Source organism: Chiroxiphia lanceolata, chromosome 1 (assembly GCF_009829145.1).
Source record: "Chiroxiphia lanceolata isolate bChiLan1 chromosome 1, bChiLan1.pri, whole genome shotgun sequence".
Taxonomy (NCBI): domain Eukaryota; kingdom Metazoa; phylum Chordata; class Aves; order Passeriformes; family Pipridae; genus Chiroxiphia; species Chiroxiphia lanceolata.
This window is the reverse complement of record NC_045637.1, coordinates 76,802,652-76,827,194: the sequence shown is the minus strand read 5'-3', so window position 1 is coordinate 76,827,194 and position 24,543 is coordinate 76,802,652. Positions and strand designations below refer to the sequence as shown.

General features: G+C 41.1%; 1 protein-coding gene across 4 annotated transcripts in view; it reads right to left on the bottom strand.

The window, feature by feature from the left end:
• FBXL7 (F-box and leucine rich repeat protein 7) overlaps positions 1 to 24,543 on the bottom strand; it is a 313,883-nt gene that overhangs the window by 176,525 nt on the left and 112,815 nt on the right. Inside the window, exons 1-2 of one of the 4 annotated variants that reach the window (XM_032711589.1) lie at positions 23,847 to 23,937; positions 5,381 to 5,449 (exon numbers count right to left, since the gene is read on the bottom strand). The exons of 1 other annotated variant lie outside the window; for it this stretch is intronic. Coding sequence is in view for 1 of the 3 variants with exons in the window: in XM_032711581.1 (XP_032567472.1) it covers positions 214 to 250 (37 nt within the window). In the remaining 2 variants the exon portion in view is untranslated. Of the gene's footprint in view, positions 1 to 213; positions 698 to 5,380; positions 5,450 to 23,846; positions 23,938 to 24,543 lie in introns of those variants that run through there. 2 more of the 4 variants (XM_032711597.1, XM_032711581.1) reach the window with 2 other exon arrangements.

Here is a 24,543-nt window from a genome sequence, read left to right as displayed (position 1 = left end):
GAACTGAGACAGCACTTAAGTCTTATCTAGGAAAAAAAAAATTAAAAATTAAGGGTGTTTTTGAGGGTCGGAGCGCAGCGGGAGCCCGAGGACTGTGTCGTGGATCGTCCCGACCGGAGAGGGGAGTGACTCCTCGCCCGGTCACCCCCGTTCCCGGCTGGGACGACTCCTGCAGCTACTCCAGCACCCCTCTTCCCGCCCCCCCCGACTCACCCTCGCTGCCGTACTGCTTGCCATTGTTCGCGCCCATCCTGCCGGCTTCATGCTCGTCGCCGCTTTCCCACGGCGCCGCTCAGCATTTCTGCCCCGGGGCGCCGAGCGACGGCGGGCGATGGAGTGGAGCCCTGGGGCAGTGCTGGGGGAAGAGCTCCCAAGAGTTTTCACGGCGACATGTTCAAAGCAGCTTTGTAACTTCCTCCGTTTCTTCTCGGGTGGCCGACACCCTCCCTTGCCCCCTCCAAAAAGATAACATAAAAATAAAAAAAAAGGGGGGGGAAGGGAAGGGAAAGAATCAAAAATATGATGTCTCGGGGCGCCCTCCCCGCCCCGGTTTCCAGCCGGGGTGTCAGGGCAAGGGAGGCGGCTCCAGTTATAATCCACAAGCAGGGCGGGCGGGACGACCTCCGGGCGCTGCTTCTACCGTCCTGCGGCCGGCGCTGGGGCTCCTCCGATGCTTCAGCGCCGCTCCGCCTTCCTCCTCCTGTTCCTCCTCGCAGTCCTGCCGCTGTTGTCGCCTCCGCCGGGAGGCCGCCGCCAGCCACTTGTTGCCCGTGGAGGGAGAAAGGGGAGAGTCTCCGCCGCAGACTTTTGTTAGCGGCAGGCGCCTCCTCCCGGCGCCCTGCACCGCCGGGCCAGGGGGAGGGAGGGGACGGAGAATGGAGGGAGGGAGAGGGGATGGAGCCCAGAGCGGCCCCAGCCTTTAAAGACACAGCGCCCGGCACGGGGGCTCCCCTGGCCACTCTCCCCCGCCTTCCCCGGTGAGTCTCAGCGGGGCGCCCCGGGGGCCGCCCTCTGGCTCCCGCCCCCGCACTTCTCCGTGCAGCCCCAGCCCCGCTGACCTCCGGCCCTGCTCGGCTCTCCCCGACCCCGAGGCGGGGGTCTGCGGCCCCTCCCCGGACTGCCCGGTGTGGGACGGGGGCAGGGGCGGCTCGCAGAAACCCGCCCGGGGCGGCACTGCCCCGGTGTCCTTCTGACGGGCGGGTCAGGGTTGGGCACCTCCGCGGCACCCCCCAGCCCTGTGCACTCACGGGAGTTCTCAGAAAGTGACCATGTGTAGAAGGAAGCCTCGCACGCGGGCCGTTTACTTCTCGTTCTCTCCGGCTTCTCCGGAGTTCGAGCCGTTTTCGCCTTGCAAATCGTATTTCCACAGACGCTCAACTCCAGTGAATCATTCCCGGTCTTTGCCCGCCATATCGAAGGAAAAATAACCAACTGTTTAACAGCCCCAAAATTAGTTCTCCAGCTATGCTATAGGGCTGGCACTTTGGGAAGAGATGTTTCTATTTATTTCAGCTTTCTTAAAAACCAGATTCTTCTTTCACCCCAAAAGACAGACTCCTGTGAGAAATAGAAACCCAATCGGGCAATTTCCAATCAGAATTTATTATATGATAAAAGCAAATTCAGCGCTGGGTGATCAGGGAAGGGGTTCAACAACTCCCAACGCCTGTCACACCCAAAGAAGACAGTTGTTCTACATTTATTTCCAGCTACTACATGAATATTCATTATACATAAGTATAAACATTACACATTGTTAGGTACATGAGTATAAACATTATTTCTTAACAAGAATGTTATCTATAAGCATAATATATTGTTAAATCAGACATTCAGCAGATGTTTGCTTGTTATCTATAAATTTTAAGAAAGGTGCTATTATCTAGCTAAACAAAATTCTCTCACTATAAATCCTACACAAGGTAAAAGGGAGGTAACTTGTTTTACCTCTTTGTAGGGGCCCAATTAAGTTTTACAATTTGTTTTTCTTTTCTCTCTCCAGGTCATATTGACCTTACACTGTTTTCTCTTAATTAGCTCGAATCATTTTCTCAGTTTCTCACACTCCTAAACTCCCAAGGCCACTGAGATTGTCAGGAAATCAGAAGCAATATATGCCCATTCAGCTCAAACGTTAGGGCTGTTATTACAAACTCTGACAGGGACTCACCTGCCATTACCAAGGTCATCTAATAAGACTTCACATATCTGAAATGGTGGAGTGTGTTCAGTGGACACCATTTATAGGATAAGTGCCTTTCCGGAGAGCAGCCCACCCAAACAACAGAATTGGAAGCAAGGTTTTCACTACTGCACAGGAGTCAACACCACCTCTGCTTGGCAAAAGGGGCTGGATATCAAGAGAGGCTGCCAATTGGGAGTGAGGGTAAACTGCATGTGTGAACAGGTTAATACTGAAACTGCCAGTCCTAAGAGGATGCTTGCCTTCAATAGGCTACCAAAAAATAGCAATGAAGTTTTCTGCAGACAATGGTTACCCAGATTGTGGTCATCAGCGGTTACCAAAGGCTTTTTGGAAAAAGAGTCTGATTGAAAAAAAGTGAAAAAGAAAGATGAAAGTTTGCAATAGGTGGAGAGAGACCCTGGAGCAGGCACAGAGCAGCAGTCCAGCCTGGTTTGACACTGGTATCTCACCTCTTTCTTGGCCAGATGGTGCTGCCTCTCTGTCTGGTGGGGGGTCAGAGTGCAACAAGCAAGGATCCACACTCCAGGTGTGCAGGGGATGTTGTGGCAAGTACATTAGCATAGGGAGCAGCACAGGTACATGTAACTGTACCTGAAATGTGAGTTACACAGGTAATGCAGGAGGTGTGTGGAAAGAGGGGGACCCACACTTCCAGAAGAGGGATGTGTACTTGTAGCCCACACAGCTTGGGAAGTGGTATGCCCACAGCCATGCACATGTGAGACTAAGACTCTTCAGGATTAGTCATAAATGGATCTTTAGGAGTTTATAGCTCTCTATTGACATTTTGTAAGTATCTATTATTGTGGTTTATGTGCTGTTTTGCTGATACTGGTCCTCAGCATACAGCTTATTGATTGCCAGGTCATTACATATCCTTGTTAAAAAGACAAAACTGCTTTAATCCTGATTTGATTTAAACCATGAGTTGAGCAGTTTTCCCTGCACTGCCCTATGATCTTATGTATGAAAAAGCATCTCTTCCTAAACATATCACAACACACATAAGATAATTACAGATTCACAGAATCACAGAGTATACCAGGTTGGAAAGGACTCACAAGGATCATTGAGTCCAGCTCCTGGCCCTCCACAGGACCATCCACAAGAGTCACACCATGTGCCTGAGAGTATCATCTAAACACTTCTTGAACTCTGTCAGGCTTGGAGAGCCTGTTCCAGTGCCCAACCACCCTCTGGGTGAAGAACCCTTTTCTCATGTCAAACCTAAACCTCCCCTGACACAACTTCAGGCCATTCCCTCGGGTCCTGCCACCACTCACCACAGAGAAGAGAACAGTGCCTGCCTCTCCTATTTCCCTCATGAGGAAGTTGCAGACTGCAATGAGGTCTCCCCTCAGTCTCCTCTTCTCCAGGCTGAACAGATCAAGTGACCTCAGCCACTCCTCATACAGCTTACTGCATGAACAGATATTTCTGAGCAAATTACATCTTTGTCAACATACACAAATGGCATGTAGAACTGCAGAGACAAAAGTATCAACACTGAGAGCACTACACAGAAGGTGTCTAAAAGCTGAAGTTTTGGGGATGGCACGTTAATTTTTTTTAAAAAGTGCATTTTCAGTAAGAGGTGGGCTAATTACCTGAGGCTGAAATGGGTACCAACTCAGCGATGGGCAGCTGTGGCTGTCATACCCAAGCCATACCATCTTCCCCCCTAGCCAATACTGTGGGGCAATGCTGCTCCCCAGCTGTGGGAGAGCACATGCAGACTGAAAACAACATGTGTCCCTGCTCCATGTGCAGTCCAGCTGTGCTTAATTTTAGCCTGAAATACAGTGATGGGAGTATGCACTGAGGCAACCTCTCAGCTCCTCGTGTCACATTATGTGCTCTGTATCCCGTGGCAGTCAACCACCTTAAAGTTTTCCTGTGTGGGTCATAGGGCCAGGAAGGCCGATGATCCCACTTCTAACTCCTAGAAAGCTGTGCATTTCTTGCAGCAACCTTTATTGCATAAAAGAGAGAAATTTCTCAGGCCCATTGGAAACATCACCTCACACAGACCCAAATGTATACCTGTACGTAAATAATTTTACATAATTCAGGAAAAAAAGTGTCCCTGAGAGGGAATATAGCAGTTTCCATCTAAATTCACATTTGATGCACCACAACTAAATTACTCCTTTTGCCACATAGTAATTTTGCTTATCAAAAATGGACTGGTGCTTTGTGAGACAGGAAGTTCAGGTGTCGAGGGAACCCTGTAAAGAATAAATAGATTAGACAAACAAGTTACCACTCTATCAAGTTTATGACAAATCCTAGGAATATTCCACTATGACCAGAACAAAAATGAAAGGGGAAAAAAAAACCCACAAAAAAAAGCACAGAAACAACCAACCAAACAATCTCAGCAAACAAAACAACAAAACCAAAAAAGACAAACAAACAAACAAAAAACATCCAGAAGAAAAGCCTAGAGGGGAAAGAAGGTGTTGATTTAGGAAATCTGAACACGGCTTTCTGATGAAGGACTAAAAATTGCTGCTGCACATCTTGTTAGACTCTTTTTATTGGACAATGAGATGGGGCACACAGGGACAAGTAGTAAAGCACCAAACTCATTTTGGTACAAAGACATAAAACTCTCAGTAGAAATGTATTCGTCACAGATGATACTGCTGACAATGGGTAACTGACTGACAGTCAGTCTTGGAGCTTCATAAGCCTCAAAGCATCAACATGAGCAAAGAAGCTGGGAAATGCTAGTTCAAAAAGGGCCTAAAATTTCCAATAGGACTGAGTCATCTTATAGCCCTTCGGTATTTATGAAACACTTGGTTCATTGTGGGATTCACTGTGGGAGCCTGGGAGACCAATTATGCCCAGCCATATGGTTTGGGACTTAGTACCATTATGGTGACTACAGATGAGACTTAAGAAGATATTTTCTTTTAAGAATTTAAGAGGTGTTTCACTCATTCTTGACAAAGTTACGTAGTAGTCTTTTTCTTTTTTTCTGTTTGTCTTCCAGTTCATCCATATCTTATACACTGAGTGTATTCAGTTTGAACTACATAGTATCCTTATATATAAATACAAAGGAATGCTAGGAGTCTCTTGGCCATGACTGAGTTAAGCTGCCTGAACCACATCATATAATTCCTCTGCAAAACAGTTTACAATAATCCTTCAAGATACTCTCACCTTCAAAATGGTGCAAAAGCACATCAGTTCTGCCATCTTTTCAACGATCCAAAGGAGATGAAGTGCTTTCTGTAAGGACAAGAATAATTTTGGGGAGTTTTGCCTCTTATATAAGCAGTACAACCCCCCTTAAGAGATGCTGGTTTTGCAAGATGGAAAGATCTGTTGTTACATATGAGACGTGCCTTCCTATATTTCCCTTCTTCATGAGAAGACATCAATACATTTTTCCTAGACTTGTATCCTGTCGCAGCAAGAGGAACTTAGAAATTATTACAGCTGAGGAAGAATAAGAAAGCTATGAGCCAAAATGTTTCTATTTGGATGTGTTGCTACAATAATTACTGGGAATGTTTGTACTACATCTCTATTCATTATAGACCTCCTTTTGTGGTGCATTACATGTCTCATGATGCACCATTTTTCTATTCCATGACCAAAACCACAGCAATTTTGGAAGAAGTAGCCAAGCAAAGGGTTCTGGATAAAGAAAATAAAATAAAAAAATTTGAAAGCAGCAGAACTATTTCCATAAGGCATTATCACAGCAATTCCAAGCCTGAATATTTTGGCTCTGAGATTTTTGCCACAGTTGTTTTGGTGGGGTTTTTTTAATTCAGTTTCAGTCTAAGGTTTCCTCTTTGAGGAAAAAAAAAATACCCCAAAAACTTCCACTTACTTCCAAGTAGCCTTATGTGGAAGTTCAATTCAAAAGCCAGTTGTATGCCAGGCCTTAAAATTCCAGTAACAATACTAGGACTAGTTTTCTATTTTGTGTAGGAAGCTTTGATTTTTCCTGCTTGAGACATTTTAAGCATTTCATTTCACAATTTGATTTTGAATAAAATGATAAAAGAAATCAGTATCCTTTTAATGACAGCAGAAGCCAAGTAATATTTTTCTAATTAAGTCTACTTTTACATCACCATGTTCATGGGGCTGCATATATTTTGTGAATACTTCATGATAATATCTGTGTTGACTGCTTTTGGGCATTGTAAAGTGAAAAAGAATCCAAAAGATATTTGACTAATATGTTGCTGGCAACTTAAAGCCATTATCAAAAGCATATTGTTTCATTAACTACAAAATGATCAGTTACTACTGCGAACCTCCTAAAGGAAGAAAAAGTCTGGATTCTCTTCATCATTACAGATAAAAGTTATGGCCTCATTACCCTATGACCTGAGAGTTTGTGCCATTTTATCATTACTAGCTTTAGTATAATTATGAGTGACTTGATCTACATGGTTAAAAAGTTGCAGGATCTAAGGATAGCTCAGACCGTACTGAAAGCTCAGGAGGAGCTTTCAGTAGAGCCTGTTCTGCTGGCTGAGAACTCTCATAGCATCCACTTGCATGAGGTCAGGCTGCTCCAGCCAAGCAAAGGCTCTGGTCCCACAATGACTTCAATAGGTCTGGTTGAAATGCATTAAATCAAGGTGGTGTTCAAGTTCTAGAACATTTTGGACTTCAACGAGTTTGTCTTATGATTGGTTTGTCTGATGGGATTGCAGAACAGATGAAGTATAGGCAGTTCTATCAAATAAAGATCCACTTTTATTTTAAACTTCTTTCAGAAGTTCAACTAATTCAAATCTTTGAAAGTTTTTAACCAACCTGAGATTTTAAGACATTTTTGCTGATTTTTTCTTCAGTTTTACAGGAGAAAATCCTCACTCAGACCTGATTTTTCCCTTCTTCCAACAACAAAAGCAATAAATAAAATTCAGACTGTGTTGAAATATGTTTTACATTACAAATAAAATCTGTTGAAAAGAACAGTGGATTTGAAAAGTCAAGCCTCTAAGTCTCAAGTGTTAGAAAACACAGGAATGAAGATCATGTGCAACTCCACAATCCCCACCCTGAATTCTCCCTCCTTGCCCACAATACACCTTCCACAACAGACAAGCCTGAGGCCTACGACCAGTGCTGCAAAACCACTTCATTCCCAGGAGCAGTTTGAAATTATGTAAATTGTAAAATTTTAATGCATAGGCACAATGAGATATAGTAGGACTGTAGAGGCAAAATTAATTCTGGCATTTCACAGCTTATGTCTGACCTTGCAATTTTAACACAGGGGCTTTTCACTGGCTTTAAAACACAGTATTGGCTGGTGTGTTCTCCAAGAACTGAGAAAAGAATGAACTTAAGAAGATACATTGCCTCATCTCGTTGACATCTAGCGATGATTTTCAGGGTTGGAAGCCTAAGGTCTGCTAAACAGACTGCTGTTAGTTGGACTAAAAGAAGTACTGATGGCAACATAAGACTTTTCAAGCACTGTAGTTGTGTCTACACTTCTTGGAAAGAAATTGTGGCCTCCTTCTTGGGACTCTGGTGTGTGAAAAACAGAGCAGGGTGAGAATTGGGCCTGGATTATGCATAGCTGACACTCACACTGTGGACACTCCCCAAACAGGGGTGTGGACAAACTCTGGAAACCCCTGTATGGAAACAGCCTGCAGGAATTAACACTGCGGAAAGGTAAAACTTTTTTTTTGTGATGTGTATCTTCTCTCAAGAAGCAGCAGGTGTTGCAGGATCACAGGGTGCTGGATAAAGGATGTTGTATTAGACTGAGCTTCTTCTGACCATTGTATCTCTATAAGCATATTTCTTCTGCTTTGACCACTACCTACACAAACAGTGCAACACCACATGCACATCAATACCTCATTTCACATCCTTTCTTCCCATCTGGTTAGCGGTAGTCTCTGCTTCTCTGGCCCCATATATGTCAGATACTTCACTCAACAAAGCTCCCTTTCACCCTTCTGGTCCTCCTTCCCTGCTTCCTGCCTCTACTCTCTTACCTCCCAAGCCGGTAACCAGTAAACTCTCACATTTCCACAAATTTTTTCTCCTCAGAACTAATCTCCAGTAACTTCCTTCTGTATTCAGCCTTTGTCAGTATTCCCTGAACCAATTTTCTTATGGTCTCTTGCCACTACTCTGCCAGTTCCATTCTTCTGCCTCAGACTGATGCTAATGCAAAACATTCTAAGAAATTTCACAGGCAGTGGCTCTTGAATTTTTCAGCCCTTATGGGCTCCGTCTCAGTTCCTTCTTCTTTTCATAAGGAGAGGCAGCAAAATTTAGCCACATGAAAGGGAATTTCACCAAGTTTCTATCAGAAAGTTCTGTTATGTTTCAGAGCTTTCTGAGACATCACACTTGATTTGTCCAGCCTGCAGCCAAAATGCCTTGTTTTCCCTTCATAGTGTCAGTCCCTGCACAACCATTCTGGACTTCCTTCAGGGCCTGGCTTGACTTTCCTTGGTTTTAGGTGAAAAATCCACAGATAGCTCTGCATGAGTCTTAGTGGGGGGCAGGAAAAAGTCTCTTTGCTGACCCTAGATCTCCTCACAGGCCTGGCAGAATCGTACCTTGTCCAGTCACTGGGTCACCCAACTCACAGATGGACCTTGCACCCATTGAAAGCAAGCTATGTACCTTGGCCCAAAGGCCAAGCCAACAAATGGTGACTCTGTTGTCAGTAACGCTAATGCCACTCTCACCACATCCTTCACTCTTAACCAAGAATCAGAATTTGGTTTGTAAAGAACAGTGTATACTCTGAGAAAAATGGGTGCTTGAAGAAGCACAAACAAGAAGCGCTTTCAGTGCTGCAGGCTGGACTACTGTGATACAGTGAAGGAAAAGCATATGTCTATGCAAACATTAGCATTTACCTGTTGAAACAAAACCAAGGTGTGAACATGAACCTGCAGAGGACACCAGTGGCAGCTGTCTGGATGCAAAGGAACAGTTCAAGCAACAGCCCATGAAGAGCACATATACTGCCCCTTGCACAATAGGATAGTCTTGTTTGTGTGCTCTGCTAGGAGGTTTTTCACATAATAAGAGGCCAAGTTTTTCTGCCTATGGCAAGGGTTCCATAGGCAGAGTGATTCTAGCACTCAGTGCATCAGGTTCAGCGAAAAGGCCCCCTGCTTTCTCCAGCTTTCATCCCCCTCAGACAGCTTGCCTTGTCCCATATGCCTATGACTAATTTGGAAATTTGCCATAAGGACAGTGTCCACATGTAAAGCCAGCACAATTAGCATGCATATGATATTTCCAGAAATTTTATGAGCCATCATCTAGCAGGCTAATTTCTGGCTTAATTAAATCAGTCAATTGCTTCTGGGAAACAAAATGTCATTGCTTCATTCCTAACATTCAGACTTAAAATTCTAAATATTTTTACTCAAACATATTAAATCTCTTGCGCATGTCCTTTGTATGTTAAAAGAAATATTATAGGAATCTTACTACAAAGTGAGCCAACGGCCCTAAGCATTACTTTTTCACTTTGATTTTCATCGATGCTTCTGTTTTGTGAGACTCCATCCTTCACTACACAACATGCCCCTTCCTGACGGCTCCAGAAGGAGTCTATCCATTTCATTACGACAAAACTTGGCTCAAAGAGACACCTGATGACAGCGCAGAGTGCCACCTCCCACCTAAGCTTTAGCCTCAGCAGATCACAGCCACAGAATATCTAGATTTTTACATCAGAGACACACTATATTCAGGGAAACAGTTTTCCAAGGCAATGGAGATCATCTGAGGCTTCCCTAAATGTGGGAAACTGGACCGCGTAGTTTGTGGCCGTGGGGAGGATGTGATCACACTCATACTCAAGGTAAAAAATAAATAACCTGCCTTATGGCAGCTTGACAAATCTAACTGGCTATATTTTATTTATGTGAACTAAAACCTAGACAGATGCTTATGTTCCTAAGTGCTTGTGCCAGCCACCTGCTACAGGTGCATTCACACCCATAGTGTTTATTGCTGGAAGGGATCACAGGTACTCTCCGCAAGGTACTTCAAAGTCAGCAAGAGGAGCTTAAAGGCCCCAAACAATACTCTAATGTACACCCCAGGCTTTGCCCGAGGCCAGCTACAGAGCATCCACACAAACCCTTCCAAAACCTGCATTTTCTAAAACAGAGGGTTCTGTGACTTTTGTCTTTTTACTACCCCTTTCACTGACGGGGATCAAGTTAAAGAGTCTGAGGAACTTTAGGAATTTCTAAATCCATTTCTTGGCATTTATGAACTCTGGTGACTGGGTTCAAAATGGTAATGAATAAATTAATGAATAATTCAGAACCACTCAGGGAAATCACCCTCAGCAATTTCCCTTCACATCCCATGTACTGAACAGTGAAGACAGCTACAATGGTTGGCTTTATCAGGAAGTTAGAGCTGTTACAAGGGTTTAAAAGATAAGAATAGCAGCACACGCAATTTTAAGTAGAAGTTACATTATACATGGTGATATCAAGGCAATACTCTCATGAAAGCATTCATTTAGTGAATTTAATGAGAGCAATTTGTCACCAATTTCACACACCATTTGCCTAGAATTCTCTAATGCAGCATTTCACTGCATGCTCCTCCCCCTCAAATAAACTGCATGTTGTATGCAGTTTTGCCTATCATTAATCATCTTTTCAGCACTGCAAGTTCAATGCTGCTTTCCCAGTAGGAGACCAAAGGAGCAACCTAGCCAAAAGAGGGAAAAGTCATGGGAAAAGAAGAATATAAATGTTCACTTAAACAAAACAAAAAAACAACAACAAAAATAGACAAGAGCAAACACTAATAGGACCATCCCCTTCTGACCACAGTAGCTACTTCTAACAGCAGCTTCTGGAGCTCTACTCTTTCCTTGGGTTGAGCATACAACTACTGGACCCAAATGGTACTTCTTTCAGCTTAAAAGCTCAAAGCAGAGGCTAAGATCATCAGTCAGTTTAAAATAAAATATAAAATATAAAATATAAAATATAAAATATAAAATATAAAATATAAAATATAAAATATAAAATATAAAATATAAAATATAAAATATAAAATATAAAATATAAAATAAAAAAAGAAAGCAAACCACTCTCTCCTCCCATACTGTCACCAGCTTCTGGAATTGTTGTATTTTATTTTTCATCTAGGTCCAATTCAAAGACAACTCTTTCTACAAAAAACATTAACAAACCCTATATTTATTGAAATTGTATCTGCAAAAGGCTTGACTTACTAAATAACTAACTTAAGAAGGCATTAGTGTTGATTGTCAGCATTTTTCTGCTAACCAGGACGACTGAGAGAAAAGCAGATGGAAAGTAATTAAGAAGACGAGGAGTGAGGTTTGCTGGATGTAACTGATACTGTTGGTAAATCTGGGACTCATAAATGATTCTCCTCAATGAAGAAAGAGAGACAGATGTTTCTGCTATTTCAGCAAGGAGCTAGGAGAGAGCAAGTAAAAATGAAAATAAAAATCAATAGAAGAACAATGAGCCTGTAAATAAGTGATTCAACTGGTATCGCACTCTTCCTTCTTTCCTCTGACACTCCTAAGAAGTTTGAAGACTTTGAGAAGTGGAGAGAAGGAAGGAATCCTCTGACATGATCTTATTAAAAAAATTCAAGATGCCAGTAACTATAGTTTACTTCATCTTATGTGGATTTGTGCAGTAGAAATATGAGCAAAAGAAAGCATTAAGTTTACTTCTAAATATCTGAACTTTTAAAGAAGTGTAGGAAGGATTGCCAGTTCTGCAATATGTTGTATGTTATGTTTAAACAGTACTGAAAACCTGAAATGAAGCAAAACAAAAAGGGAAATAGGTGGAGCTATATGTTTACACTCAACACAGGATCCCTCCCTGTTGCGGGAAAGGCATTTTAGGAAGGCTGAGAGAAGGGGGATGGGGGGAGCTGTACCGAGCATGTCTGAAGGGGTAAGGCATGACTCAAGCTACAAAGTATTTCCACAGCGAAAAGTGCTACTATCATCTATACTGGCAGCATTTTCAACCCAGCAGTGGTCTGTTGCACTAACTATGCTCTCTCCTGCTAGAGGCATCTGAAAGGAGAAGGTTGCTTTCCAAGGAGCAGCAAATCAAGATTTTATTATTTTGGCCTTCAGCAATTATCAATAAGAAAGTTAAATGAAGTGTGGGTTTGCATGTATGCATAACTGCATGTATATGACAAACAAAAACCCACTCCTTTTAGAATTTTTCTGTATCTGTTTAAAGATATGTGTGTTCTTCTAAATACTTAACCTCCCACCTAACTTTTAAAAATTAAAAACATACTTTAAAAATTTTTCCCAAATATATGATACTGCATCTGAAGGAATTATGATGTTCCATCTCAGCTGCTCTTATCTCCCACGCTTCTGAGAGATTTTCCTTCATGGGGAAAAAGATAAATCCATACAGAAAGATCAGGGATATATATTTTTTAATTAACATTCTAAGCGTCCAATTTTACTTCCTTTGTTGACTGCTTCTTGGAAGCTGCTAAAGGGCTGCCAATAATTGGCAATTAAAAAAAAATTTAAAAAAATTAACAACCTGCCTCCCTTACCCAAGGTATCCAGGTATGAAACTGTTTAGATTAGTCAAATTGAGGCTATTACAAAAAATATACAAAATATACAAATGTACGAAATATATAAAAGTTCTTTTCCTATTTCTATCCAGAGTTAACCTCTGTTCTAGTTGCAGTAATACCCGCTAACCTACCATCACCACTCTCAAATTTAGGAAAGTAATTACTTAGAAGTTTCAGATTTGAGCTTCGAAAATGCACCTTGTGCCATAGTTTACAATATCACTAGAGTTAGAAAGGTCCTATAAAATGACACGAAGATGACGTTATATCGCCAGCCACAGAAAATTCATTGGCTCAATTAACAAGGTCAAAGCCTTTTTATTTCACTCCCATGCCACAAAATTCAGTGTGGTTTAAGGACTGTAGACACTGCATTTCTGTGTCATAGAATAATAGAATCACTTATGTTAGAAAAGACCTCTAAGATCATCGAGTCCAACTTTTAACCAAGCACTGTGAAGTTCATCACTAAACCACATGCCCAAGCACCACATCTGCCTGTCTTTTAAATATCTCCAGGGACGATGACACCACCACTCCCCTGGGCAATGCTTGACAACCATTTCTGTGAAGAAATTTTTCCTAACATCCAATCTAAACCTCCCCTGGCACAACTTGAGGTCATTTCATTTTGCCCTGTCTTTTGTTACCTGGAAGAAGAGATCTTAGAGGTCTTTTCTAACATAAGTGATTCTATTATTCTATGACCCCCACCTTGCCACACCCTCCTTTCAAGCAGTTATAGAGAGCGGTAAGGTCTCCCCTCAGTGTCCTTTTCTCCAGGCTGATCAACCCCAGCTCCCTCAACTGATCCTCATAAAACCTGTGCTCCAGCCCCTTCTCCAGCTCCATTACCCTTCTCTGGACACACTCCAGCACCTCAGTGTCTTTCTTGTAGTGAGGGGCCCAGAACTGAACACAGGATTCAAGGTGAGGCCTCACCAGTATTGAGTACAGGGGGTCAATCACTGCCCTGGTTCTACTGGCCACACTATTGCTGACACAAACCAGAATGCCATTGGCCTTGACACAACAGACTGACCTAACATTTTGCACATAAAGGCATCCCGTAAACACTCAAGAGCCACTTGAAAAACTCAGGAACCCTTGTGCCATATGGGCCTTTTCTCAGCAGAAACTTCTGCATGCTCAAGTCCTTCTGAAAGGAGTGTTTGGGAGAGACACAGGAAGTTCCAGTGGCTCTCTCACCATCAGCTTCTCCTACCACAGACTGCAGACACTCAGGGCAGTGGTAGAAGCAGGATCTCCATTGGAGCGGCTTCACTCACAGCTGAGAGACCAAGGGTATGCCTCCATGGAGGATAATCCTCAACCCTTATTGCGAACACTGGATCAAATACTGTCCCTTCAAGAAGTAGAGATATACCGAGAGGAATACTCATCATAGTTTCTTCCCTACTATAGAACTACTCCTACACCACCAATCTTGCTGCAGAAGAATGTGATCCTGACCTGAATTAGCTTTAGGCACATATAACACTTGTTGCCTAAATACTAAAACCTAGACAACTAGACGTGGGAGTGCATCAGTTTTACTTAATACTTTGACTAGTTTTGTTACTACGGTGAAATATGGACACCACCTTAAGGAAGAAAGTGGATAAAAGATTATAAGGATGCTTTTACCTCCACGCAGTCCCACAGGTAGCCAACCAAAAGTCTACAGATATGTTCAGGAAAACTGTCCCCTACCTCACTTCCCCTCTGCCACCAGCTCCACATGCTTCAAAGCTATTATTTTTAAGAGACCAAGGTGCAGGAACCAAAACTTTCTAGAAAGAAAATCAGAAAGACAGGATCAGGAGTCCCTCTGATGAAAAATCATACTATACCACCTCATGTAAGCTTTGTGAAACTTGCCACCACATGAGATTGTGGAGACAGACAGCATCATCATATTCAGCAAGGATTATTCAACTTTATGGACAGTAGGTCCATAAACAGAAAGGGAACAGGAGGGAATGCACCCCACGACATCTCTAATCCAACTGTGGTGGATCCAGTGCAATGCAATGGGAATAAACTAGAGGAAATGACGAAGGTTGCACAGTCTCACTAAATAGCAAACACAGTAATCCATGCTGCTGGATAGGAAGTGTACTGGGCAACATAGCTGGTCTGAATTTATAGAGCATTTAGAGAATTAACATCCTTCTTCTTAGGCAGTGAAAATCTGTCCTGCTTGCAACTGCATCAGAAGCCTGTGCGAAATTCAGCAGACATGCTGCAAAACTAATGAAGTATGCAATTGTGTTTTCTGTACTGGATAGAGCTGCATTAACATTGATACGATGGGCAGCTCTACAATTATTTCATTATTTAAAAAGTCTGAAGAAAAACAGCAGTGTAGTTTTGTGTTCTTTTATCCACACTCCTGTCTGCAATGATGGTGGAGTCAGGCACCAGTCTCCTGCTTAAATCTAGTGTCTCAGCCCTGTCCACCCCCACATTGCTGTTCCCTAATGTGTATTTGTGACAAACTTGGAACAACATCTGACCTTTGAGGCCTCAATCCACTTCCCTGCTGCCTGCCAACAAATTCTGGCTAACACTTAAAGAAGATATCCCACCACTGACCTGGCACCATGAGTTATCAGCCTACAGTGAGGCCCCTGCAGTTTAGTAAAACAGTGCCCCAAATACCCCAGGACTCCTAACCCTGCACAGTCAACACCCCATGTTTGTCCGAACAGTGCAACTGAGCTTTATTATTGCATCACTATTAATTTGAAGTATGTGTGCTCTTTTGCCTTGAAAAATAAAAGTCTGAATTCAAACAGTCAGAAAAGGGCAAGGGAATATAAAAAATCAGGCATAACAGCCAAGAGCTTTCTGTAAGCACTTCATTATTTCAGATCAGTTGCTGGAGGCAAAGTAACTGGTCTTACCAGTTATCTTAGGACTTCCTACAACTACACCTAGAGACATATTTTTTCATATTCACAATGGCTGCCCCTGCTACAAGCCTTTCTGAAGATGTTGCTAAAAGTTTGGCAATTGTATATCTTTATAAATATCTAAAGTTCTTGTAAAATTTAGAAGCTCTCACAAGAAACCAACCTGGTGTTGTTAACAAATTACAGAAAGACTGGGTGCTTAAGTAGATATCATTGCTTATAAGCTGTGTCACTGTAAGGTTTGGAAAAAAACATTCAGGTACAGGAAAGAGGAAACTTAGGTCATTTTCCTACAGAAATCTCAAGGCTGGTAAGAGTTTCAGAAGGTCACCTGGAAAAGGCAGGGACTATGTAAACTGTTCCAGGCTGGTGTTTGTCTAATCCATTTGCAGAGACTTTTGCAATGAAGACAATTTCTCCAGTATTTCCATATGCTTGCTGTGAGAAACTTTTTCCTAATATCAAGCTTGACCTTGTTGCTCCTGCCCAGATTTTGTTCTACCCTGTGTGTACATGAAGCACTCACACATATGAGCACAGGTATCATACCTCCCGCCTCAGTCTTCCTGTCTCCGAGATGAAAGAAACCGCTTCGTTATGTCCTTCCATGAGAGAAATGTTGTTAGGAACCCTGATCATCCTCACGAGTGGTCTTAGACTTTCTCTCCTTAATCTGCAAGTGTCTCTAAGTGCAGCACCCAGAACTGGGCACAATATCTGAGTTAAGATCTTATCAGAACCTGACCATCCCACGCAGTGCTGAGGGCTACTTCACAGGCAGCCACTGCTCCATTTCTCCCTTGGATTGTGAGCTTTACCTTTTAGGCAGCAGCTCTATATTGTTGATTTATGTTCAGCTTTTGACCCATCTATAGGCTCTGCATACAGGCACAGGCAGCTGTATTCTCTTGCCCGTTTCTGTTGCTGTTGCCTTGGTGGAAGTAATAAATAGACTGCTGTAGATTTATAGTCAGTTAGCAGATGACTCAAAATTGCACAGACTTTGCTTTTATTTCTTCTTTACTTTATCAACAGACTCAAACTCCATGGGGTGTTTAAATTCCACAAACTTTTCTTTCTGTCTTGGACTTCAGGAAAGCGCAGGTCAGGCAGTGGGGGTTCTTTGTACAGGACAGTGCTTATCCCTATGTGTGTTCATACTCAAAAATACCAGTATGCATTCCCTCAGGAATATACAGTTTATACATAAATACCTCTTTCTTATTTGGAAATACTCACTGATTTTGGATTTCATGAGGATTTCAGCTACTCAAGACCAAATGGGAATCTCAGTTATGAAGATAATTGGCCACACCAAGCAATGCACAGTAGAAGGAGACCCAAGACTAGAAAAAAAAGTTCTGTTGCATACTAAGTGACTTTAGATTTACACATCTGAACCTTAAATTCCCAAACCCAGCAACTGACACAGCAAAGGCGTTGGGACAGTGTTTCTAGGAAATTATTGACAATTGTTCAGTGGGTAGGAACAAGAATGGAAGAAATGGTTTTAAGAAGCTCAAAAAACCGCTCAGAGTAAAAAACTACTAAAAAAGGAGAGAAAAAGAGGAAAAGAAAAAATAAACAATATTAATATATCCGCAAAAGTGATACTATAAAAAACATAAGGCCTGTTTTTTAATTTATTCTTTAAATAATTAAGATAATATTTCTTGAAATATATAAACGGGAAAAAATGAACTGTTTACAATATTCTACAGTCTTTGAAAACAGGAAAGAGAAAAAGTAAAAATATTCTTCAGCTGGAAGAGCAAAGCTGCAACAATCTTTACCAAAATACAAAATAGGTACTTTAAAATTACAGTGGTTGTTCACTGCCAATTTTAAAGTTACAGAAAAAAGATTTCTTGAATATTTTAATATTAAACTTTTTCACTATGGTAGACCTGTAAAAAGCAAGATATTAATGGCATTCCTTATAGAAAAAAAAAAAAGTTAGTTGTTAGAAGTCACTTTTCTTTTTTCAAAGTATGTAATTCAGAAACTTGCCTGAAGTCAAATTTAAGAAGTAGAAAAACTTACGGAGCAGCTCAATTTTACCCACTTGCCAGTTTAATTTCTTATTGATGAGTACTATAGTAAAAAAACTAGCCAGAAAATGCACCTCTAAAAAAGCCAAATAAAATTAGAATTTATTTTAACTAATGCTAGTGTCACATTTAATCACCTCCATTAGCCTCAACACCCATGAGGTTTGTGACACGCAAGCAAGCACAGCTTAGGCTGGCCCTGCAAGAGCAGTTGCTGACACTCGCCATCCATGCAGGTTGAGTTACTCATGAAGTCATTCTCATACCATTAAAATATTACTCTGCTATGACGTGTAGTAATGCAGGACTTGCTACACAAAAAGGTAAAACATTCATATAGTGGACTTGGGCAGAAAACAGAGCAGGAAGAGCATTGAACTTCAGCTGGAGTCACTCCTCTTCAGGAGCTGGTGCCTCCAACCAAACCCTGCAAAGAGGGAGTCCATCGTGTCCAGAAGAAAGCAGAGCATGGTGAGACAAAAAGACAGGGTTGCAGTGAGGTCATGTCTACAGGGAAAACCCACAGGCTGTCAGTGCAGCAGAGAAAGCAGACCATGGTGAGTCACAGTAACTCAGCAAATCTGAGTAAGAATAGGCATGTGCTGCAACACTGCGGGGCTGAGAACAGTCAGAAGGCAAAAGGTACTTGGTCTTGTGGAGGGGATGCAATTTGATATCACTGAAGGAAGAATGGGCCATTTACTTGCATTTTGATTAAGCTAAACTTCACTCTTCAGTGATGTCTTCTTGAATTATTTTAGACCTAGCTGCCTGCTCTCCACTTTCAGTCTTTTCTTATTGCTCACTTTTTTTCACAGGAGTAAATGGTGAAGAGCATATGAACAGAAGAGAAGGAAAAAGGCAGAACCAAGGATGCATTAACCAAGTGAGAAGTGCCTGTTTGCTTTTATTATTTTAAACAAGCTTGTCAAAAAATACATACCCCCCAAATACCCACATTAATGTAAATGATTTACAGGAAGCCTCTAACTACTAGACCTACAGCCCACAGAAATAAATAGTCATTACAAAAGAATGTTCCAGTATTCCTTGCACAGCTATTATTATTATTCTAACATCAAGCAAGAAAAGGATTGACTTTTTTATTCAAGGAAATTGGCTATTATTTTTTCTCCTGAGAAAACTGTTTTACTGAAGGTATCAAATCCTTTCATTGATTGGAAATTACCTCAGTATTATCTTTCTTAAAAGCTTATGATTTAAAACCACACTGGACAACTGGCCTAGCGAAAGGCTGTGTCTGTGCTTACCATTTAGTTCAACATTAGCTTCTCTAATTATGGAAAACAGGTTTCATGGACAAAATCAAGTTGTGTCAGTAAGTGTACTCCAAGTGTTAGGTGAAGAGGATCTCAGGGTAGAACTAGCTCAGCCAAACTTTAATCTTCATTCGTCTTAGTGCCACAGAATTAAATACAACCACATATATCATCAGAAACCTTCCCCTCTATTAAAAACTAGACATCAGACATTGATTCATTGGGTTATACCAACTCAGTGATGGAAGTGTCAGCAATACATCTCAGAAAGGGAGCCGAAAGCATAAGAAATAGCTCAGTTTACAGGGTGTTGCTGTTAGAAATCTAAGAATTTATGTAAATCAACCCCAGACATCACTGTGTGGGGAGAAAGAGGAACTTGAACATCACCATGCAAAATGATGTGGTCCTACCACATACTCAAGCTTGTTCAGTTTACTGTAATACCCAATCTGCCAATATTAATTTCTTAATGAAAAACTTACATCTGGGAAACTACATCACCATCAAAGTGACAAAACCCACATCCTACTTAAATTTCATTCACTTGAATGACATATCGATGGAAAATCACTGCAAAAGGAACCAGAGATACAACAGAAGCAGACAAGAAAAAAGCACTGTGTTTATTAAAACTAAAAGCATGGGTTTTTTTCAAAGAAACCAGGCCAGTATCTTTACTGCAATATACTCAGTTAAAAACAAAACAAAACCAAACCAAAACCAAAACCAAAAACTAACCAAACAGCCAACCACCAAAAACAACCCACCAAAAAACCACCAAAAAGCCCCATTGAACAAAATCTCCCCAGAAATCCCCACATAACAGAATCACTGATGGTTTTTGTTGAAAATAGAAATCACATTTCTATTGAATACCTCTGATAAAGAAACAGGTCTTTCTGTTGTAGGATTGAAAGAGTTAAATTCTAGATATCCTAAATACTCCCACCTTTCCCTGCAGCTGAAGCTGTCTGCACATAATTTGAGACAGTTGAATAAAAGGAAAAGAATACTGTTTACATAACACATTAAACTATGAGTATGAAAAGAATGTATGTGAAAATCCTACATATTTTCTGTTTGCCTTTAATTAGAGATGGATTCCTGATCTTGATTATCTAAAGCAGAAAATCAAGACCAGTCCCTGAAACCAGTCCTCCCTTCGTGGGCCTCCTCTTGATTTATGTAGGGCTTTAAACAACACAAAAAAACCCCCAGAGCTGGGGTTACTGTTCTTTCATATTAGTTGCTTAGATGGGCTTGTGTTTTAGGATATTTATTTCTTGTTACACTTTACAAGAAAATAGAGAGCTGCAAAACCCCACTACTGAATGTGATACACTTTCAAAATCATATTTTGCTGAGAATTTTATTTTCACTGATAGTCCTCCAATTTTAAGATGCTCCTCCTGACAACCCCTCTTGGGTTTGGATACTACTATGTCACTTTTAAGCAAGTCAAATGTAGTGCAGAGTATTTTGTGATAACTGCTCTTGACTCATCCAAAGTAGCATCCACATACCTTAAACGGATCATTTGACGTAATAAGGCTTCAGTGCCTTTGCCACAGGAAATGAGGCAATGCTATGATATTTTGGTAAAAGCTACATTTTTAGGTGTGGCACACAAAAATATGGCGAAGTTAAACTTGTGAAGTAGTTGCCTGTGTGGTTCACAGCTGAGAGGAGGAGAGATAGGAGGAAGGTAAAACAAGAAAGGGAAAATTATGATGCTAGGACTAGATGGCATTAACACAGTGAATCACACATTTTAGCTGCATATTCTCTTCTTGCATGTACAGGGAAATATTTGAGGCCTACAGCTCAGATTAGAGATTGAGAGTCCTCTTTCTGCCCTGTGGCTACATAGAGGAAAACAGGGAGGCTGAAACCACTCTCTGTTACTGTCACCCTCTTAGGTAAAGCAACCATTGTCCCTACACTTAGGAGTGGGGAGAGACTGGCTGATCTCAGATGAGCTGAGGTACAAAACTTCATTGCCATGCAGCTCACTGGAGGGAATGCTGCACAGAAAATGTTGACCCAATGGCAGAGGTAACAGGATGTGTCCAAAGCAGGAAACTCAGATCGAGATGGAGCAGGTGCCTGTTTCTGTGCATAGCAGGGACTACATTGCCATGAGGGACACAACAGTCCAACAAGTTGCTAAATTAGATGTATGTGCTGGGTTACAAAGCTGTTATACAAAATATTGAAATCTCAATTGTTTTCCAAAATGACTGAAAATAACAGGCCAGTAAGATGAAATGTGTATATACCCTGGTCAAGCTCTCATTAGCCAAACAGGGAAAACTGGAAAACTCATTTTTGCATTTCTGTTTTCTCCTAAAGCCATAGGCTAACATCACTGTACAGCACCATCAGTTTCTGAAATTATCATGAGATCAGTCATTATATCTCATCTTTGGTTTACAACTTTTTCATCTGTTTCCCATTTCTCAGCTATTTTACACGGTACTTTTAACAGAAACCTGACCACCGTATCTGTAGTACTATGCTATGTAACTATCTTGGAGGATAGTGACAGCTCATCAGCAAGAACATGTGAGGAACACAAGTCAGCAGACTGACAGAACCTTCATTATGGCAGATCTCACTCTACACAGCAAGAGCACATGCACGCACATGCTATATGAGAGGTCTGTACCAATGCCAGCAGAGTACACAACTCTCCTTGACTCAGCTGGCCACAGGACCCATATTTGCTGTTCTGAGGGGTCAGTATGGGTGGTTTCTTCTGGAGCTCTACACACATTTGGAGCCCAACACTCAAATGCAGTCACTGCACCCCTAAAACTTTTATGAAGTTGTTCCCTTAATTTAATTTCAAAGACCTGTAGGATGAATTACTTAGCCAGTAAAGAAACAACCAAATAATTTTGCATACAGATAACCTTTAATAATTTTTTTTTAATTTGAAAGTTACTTGCAGTTCAAATTGCTTTTATTAAAACTGTATTTCTGTAGATCTTTAGCACTGTAACACCAGATTCTCCTTCAATTACCTTTAATGAGGTAACTAGCACCATTAATCATGGCTGGGTAACTTCAATGACCTTGTGTAGGCAAGTAACTGAATGATTATAATGTCTGTCACTTCCTGACATTCATACTACGTGGTCACTTTACAATATGGCTGTGTGAAAACGTCTGTGTATAATTAACATTGGTGCATGGGTCCTCAGGGATGGAAGAACAATGTTTACAAAATGACTGATAAAAAAAGATTTATTTGGAAAGTTGTACTGGGCAAGGGGAAAATAACAAAAGCACATTGAAAAAGGGAAGGTCCCAGTCTTCTTTCGAACTAAAGTTACTATAAACATTATGAAATCTAGGTGTGAAAGCAGTAGACTATACCTTACTCCTCTGATGGGCTGACAGAAGCACACTACATAGCAGAAGGAACAGGATAGTGAAGAAACACTACAGAACTTCATCTCAACTTGTATCACCCTGCAAACACTCAAGGCGAGGTTGGATTGTGCTCTGAGCAACCTGATGTAGCTGAAGATACCCATGCTCATTGCAGCGGGGTTGGACTAGATGTGCTTTAGAAGTCCCTTCCAACACAAAATAATCTATGATTCTATGATTCTACTGCAGGTCTCAAAGACATAACATGATCTAAGTGATGGACAGATCTGAGTCTTCTAATTGTATTGTGTTTCCTTTCATGAAAAGAAAAAAATCTCTAAGAAATGCCAATGTCATAGATCCTTATTAAGGCAAAGTTTAAATTACCAAGTGGTGTTTTGCATTCTTGAGGCATTTGTGAGACGAATGGTCTCAAAACTCAAACCACCTTTTTTTGAGTGATTCTTGTAATGCACATACTTGCTTATCTGCTTTTGAAATCACACTGAAATGAACTGCATTCATTGTGCTATAACAAATGCCAGTAAAAACTAGATCCTCTAAATTGTATATTCTTAGGGATGTGTTGCTACTTAATATTCTGTATTCCCTTCCCCAACATTAAATTCCCAGATTCATTTCACTGCTAACAATCTCCACACCAAAATAACCTCATGCAGTACTACTGGCATTGTATAGCCAGTAAAGAGGATCTCAAGAGGCAACACAGAGATCTATCCTTTGATGCACACAGGAGCTGGACATAAAGGTTCCCCCTGAAGAATGGTATGGTAGACACATAAAAACTTTATACCAAGCTCAGAACAGGTCCAAAGTGTTCAACTTCATCTTTGCATCACCCAGTGCAGGCAGATTTTATATTCCTTTCGTTGCCGGCTCAGATAAGCAGGATGGCAGATAATGGAGAAAAGAAATATGGCTCCACATCATTGCTGTGGTACCTTACTTTCGTTTTTCAAATCCCAAAATCGTGTTTTTACCTTAGACCAGTGTTCCAGACGACAGTAGGGGTTACTAGGAAACACTGTCTCAGTCAGTGGCAAAATCTTTTCTAATGATGAAAAAAAAATGTTTAAATCTTGTCTAGAAGAGAAACACTTTTCTATGATTTACTTTGGAGCAAGAGCACTGAAGATCAAAAAGAACATTAAGAGAAATTCTCATCAGAGAGTGTTTGAGATCATCTAACTTTTGTTTTTCCTCTAATTACTGAGGAAAAATAGATTATTTTAGTAAGATTTTGTCATGCTGTTTGAAGTAACAGTATGTTGTTAAGATCCCTAACAGTGCAGCAGAGTACACCAAAATCAATACCACACTTTTGTTCAGGGGAGTCTGGTGTGTATTTACATTGCTGTGGATCTAGATGCTGTCAAAGCCTGCTTACCGTAATAACAGCGGAGTTAGCACTCTGATACAGATCTTGGCACTTCACCATTGGGCCCTCACATATATTCACGTTCTTGTGAATACATTCACGTTCTTGAAGGAATACATTCCGTCAAAGGAAGTTTGTCTCTTGACAGAATAATTTTTTTCCTGTAAATAGGAAAGAGAAGAACCTATCTGTTGGTAAGGTTCTTGTAGCCTCCTCACTGACTCTAAAAAACTGCAAAACATTTTCAACTTGGAAACTGAAAAAAATCCCTTCTCTCTTTGCAGGATGATACGTCAGAGTTAAGTCAACCGCGTTGAGAAAGTTCTGAGAATGTCCACAAGGTAGACAGGGGAGGCAGGGGAATAATTTCTGGATTCTAGGTAGCAACCCTAACATAGGAGTTGGCCTGACACATAGACTTGTATGCACTGAGGTGCTTTTGGTCAGTGTCAAAATCAAAATGGGTGTGAAATACAACACTTAAACACAGAGGTTAGGGACAGTACATGCAACCAGAACATCATATTAGAAAATTACAAGTCCACATAATTCACGGGGAATATATACAGTGGAGTAGCTGCTTGAGAGGACCTCCAACCATCTCATTGAAGGAAAAAGGTTTTCTCAAATCCTAAATAGGTTTTGAACTAAATTTAAATTTTCTTTATATGAGGGAAAAATATTTCTATTTCATACTGTTCAGCTG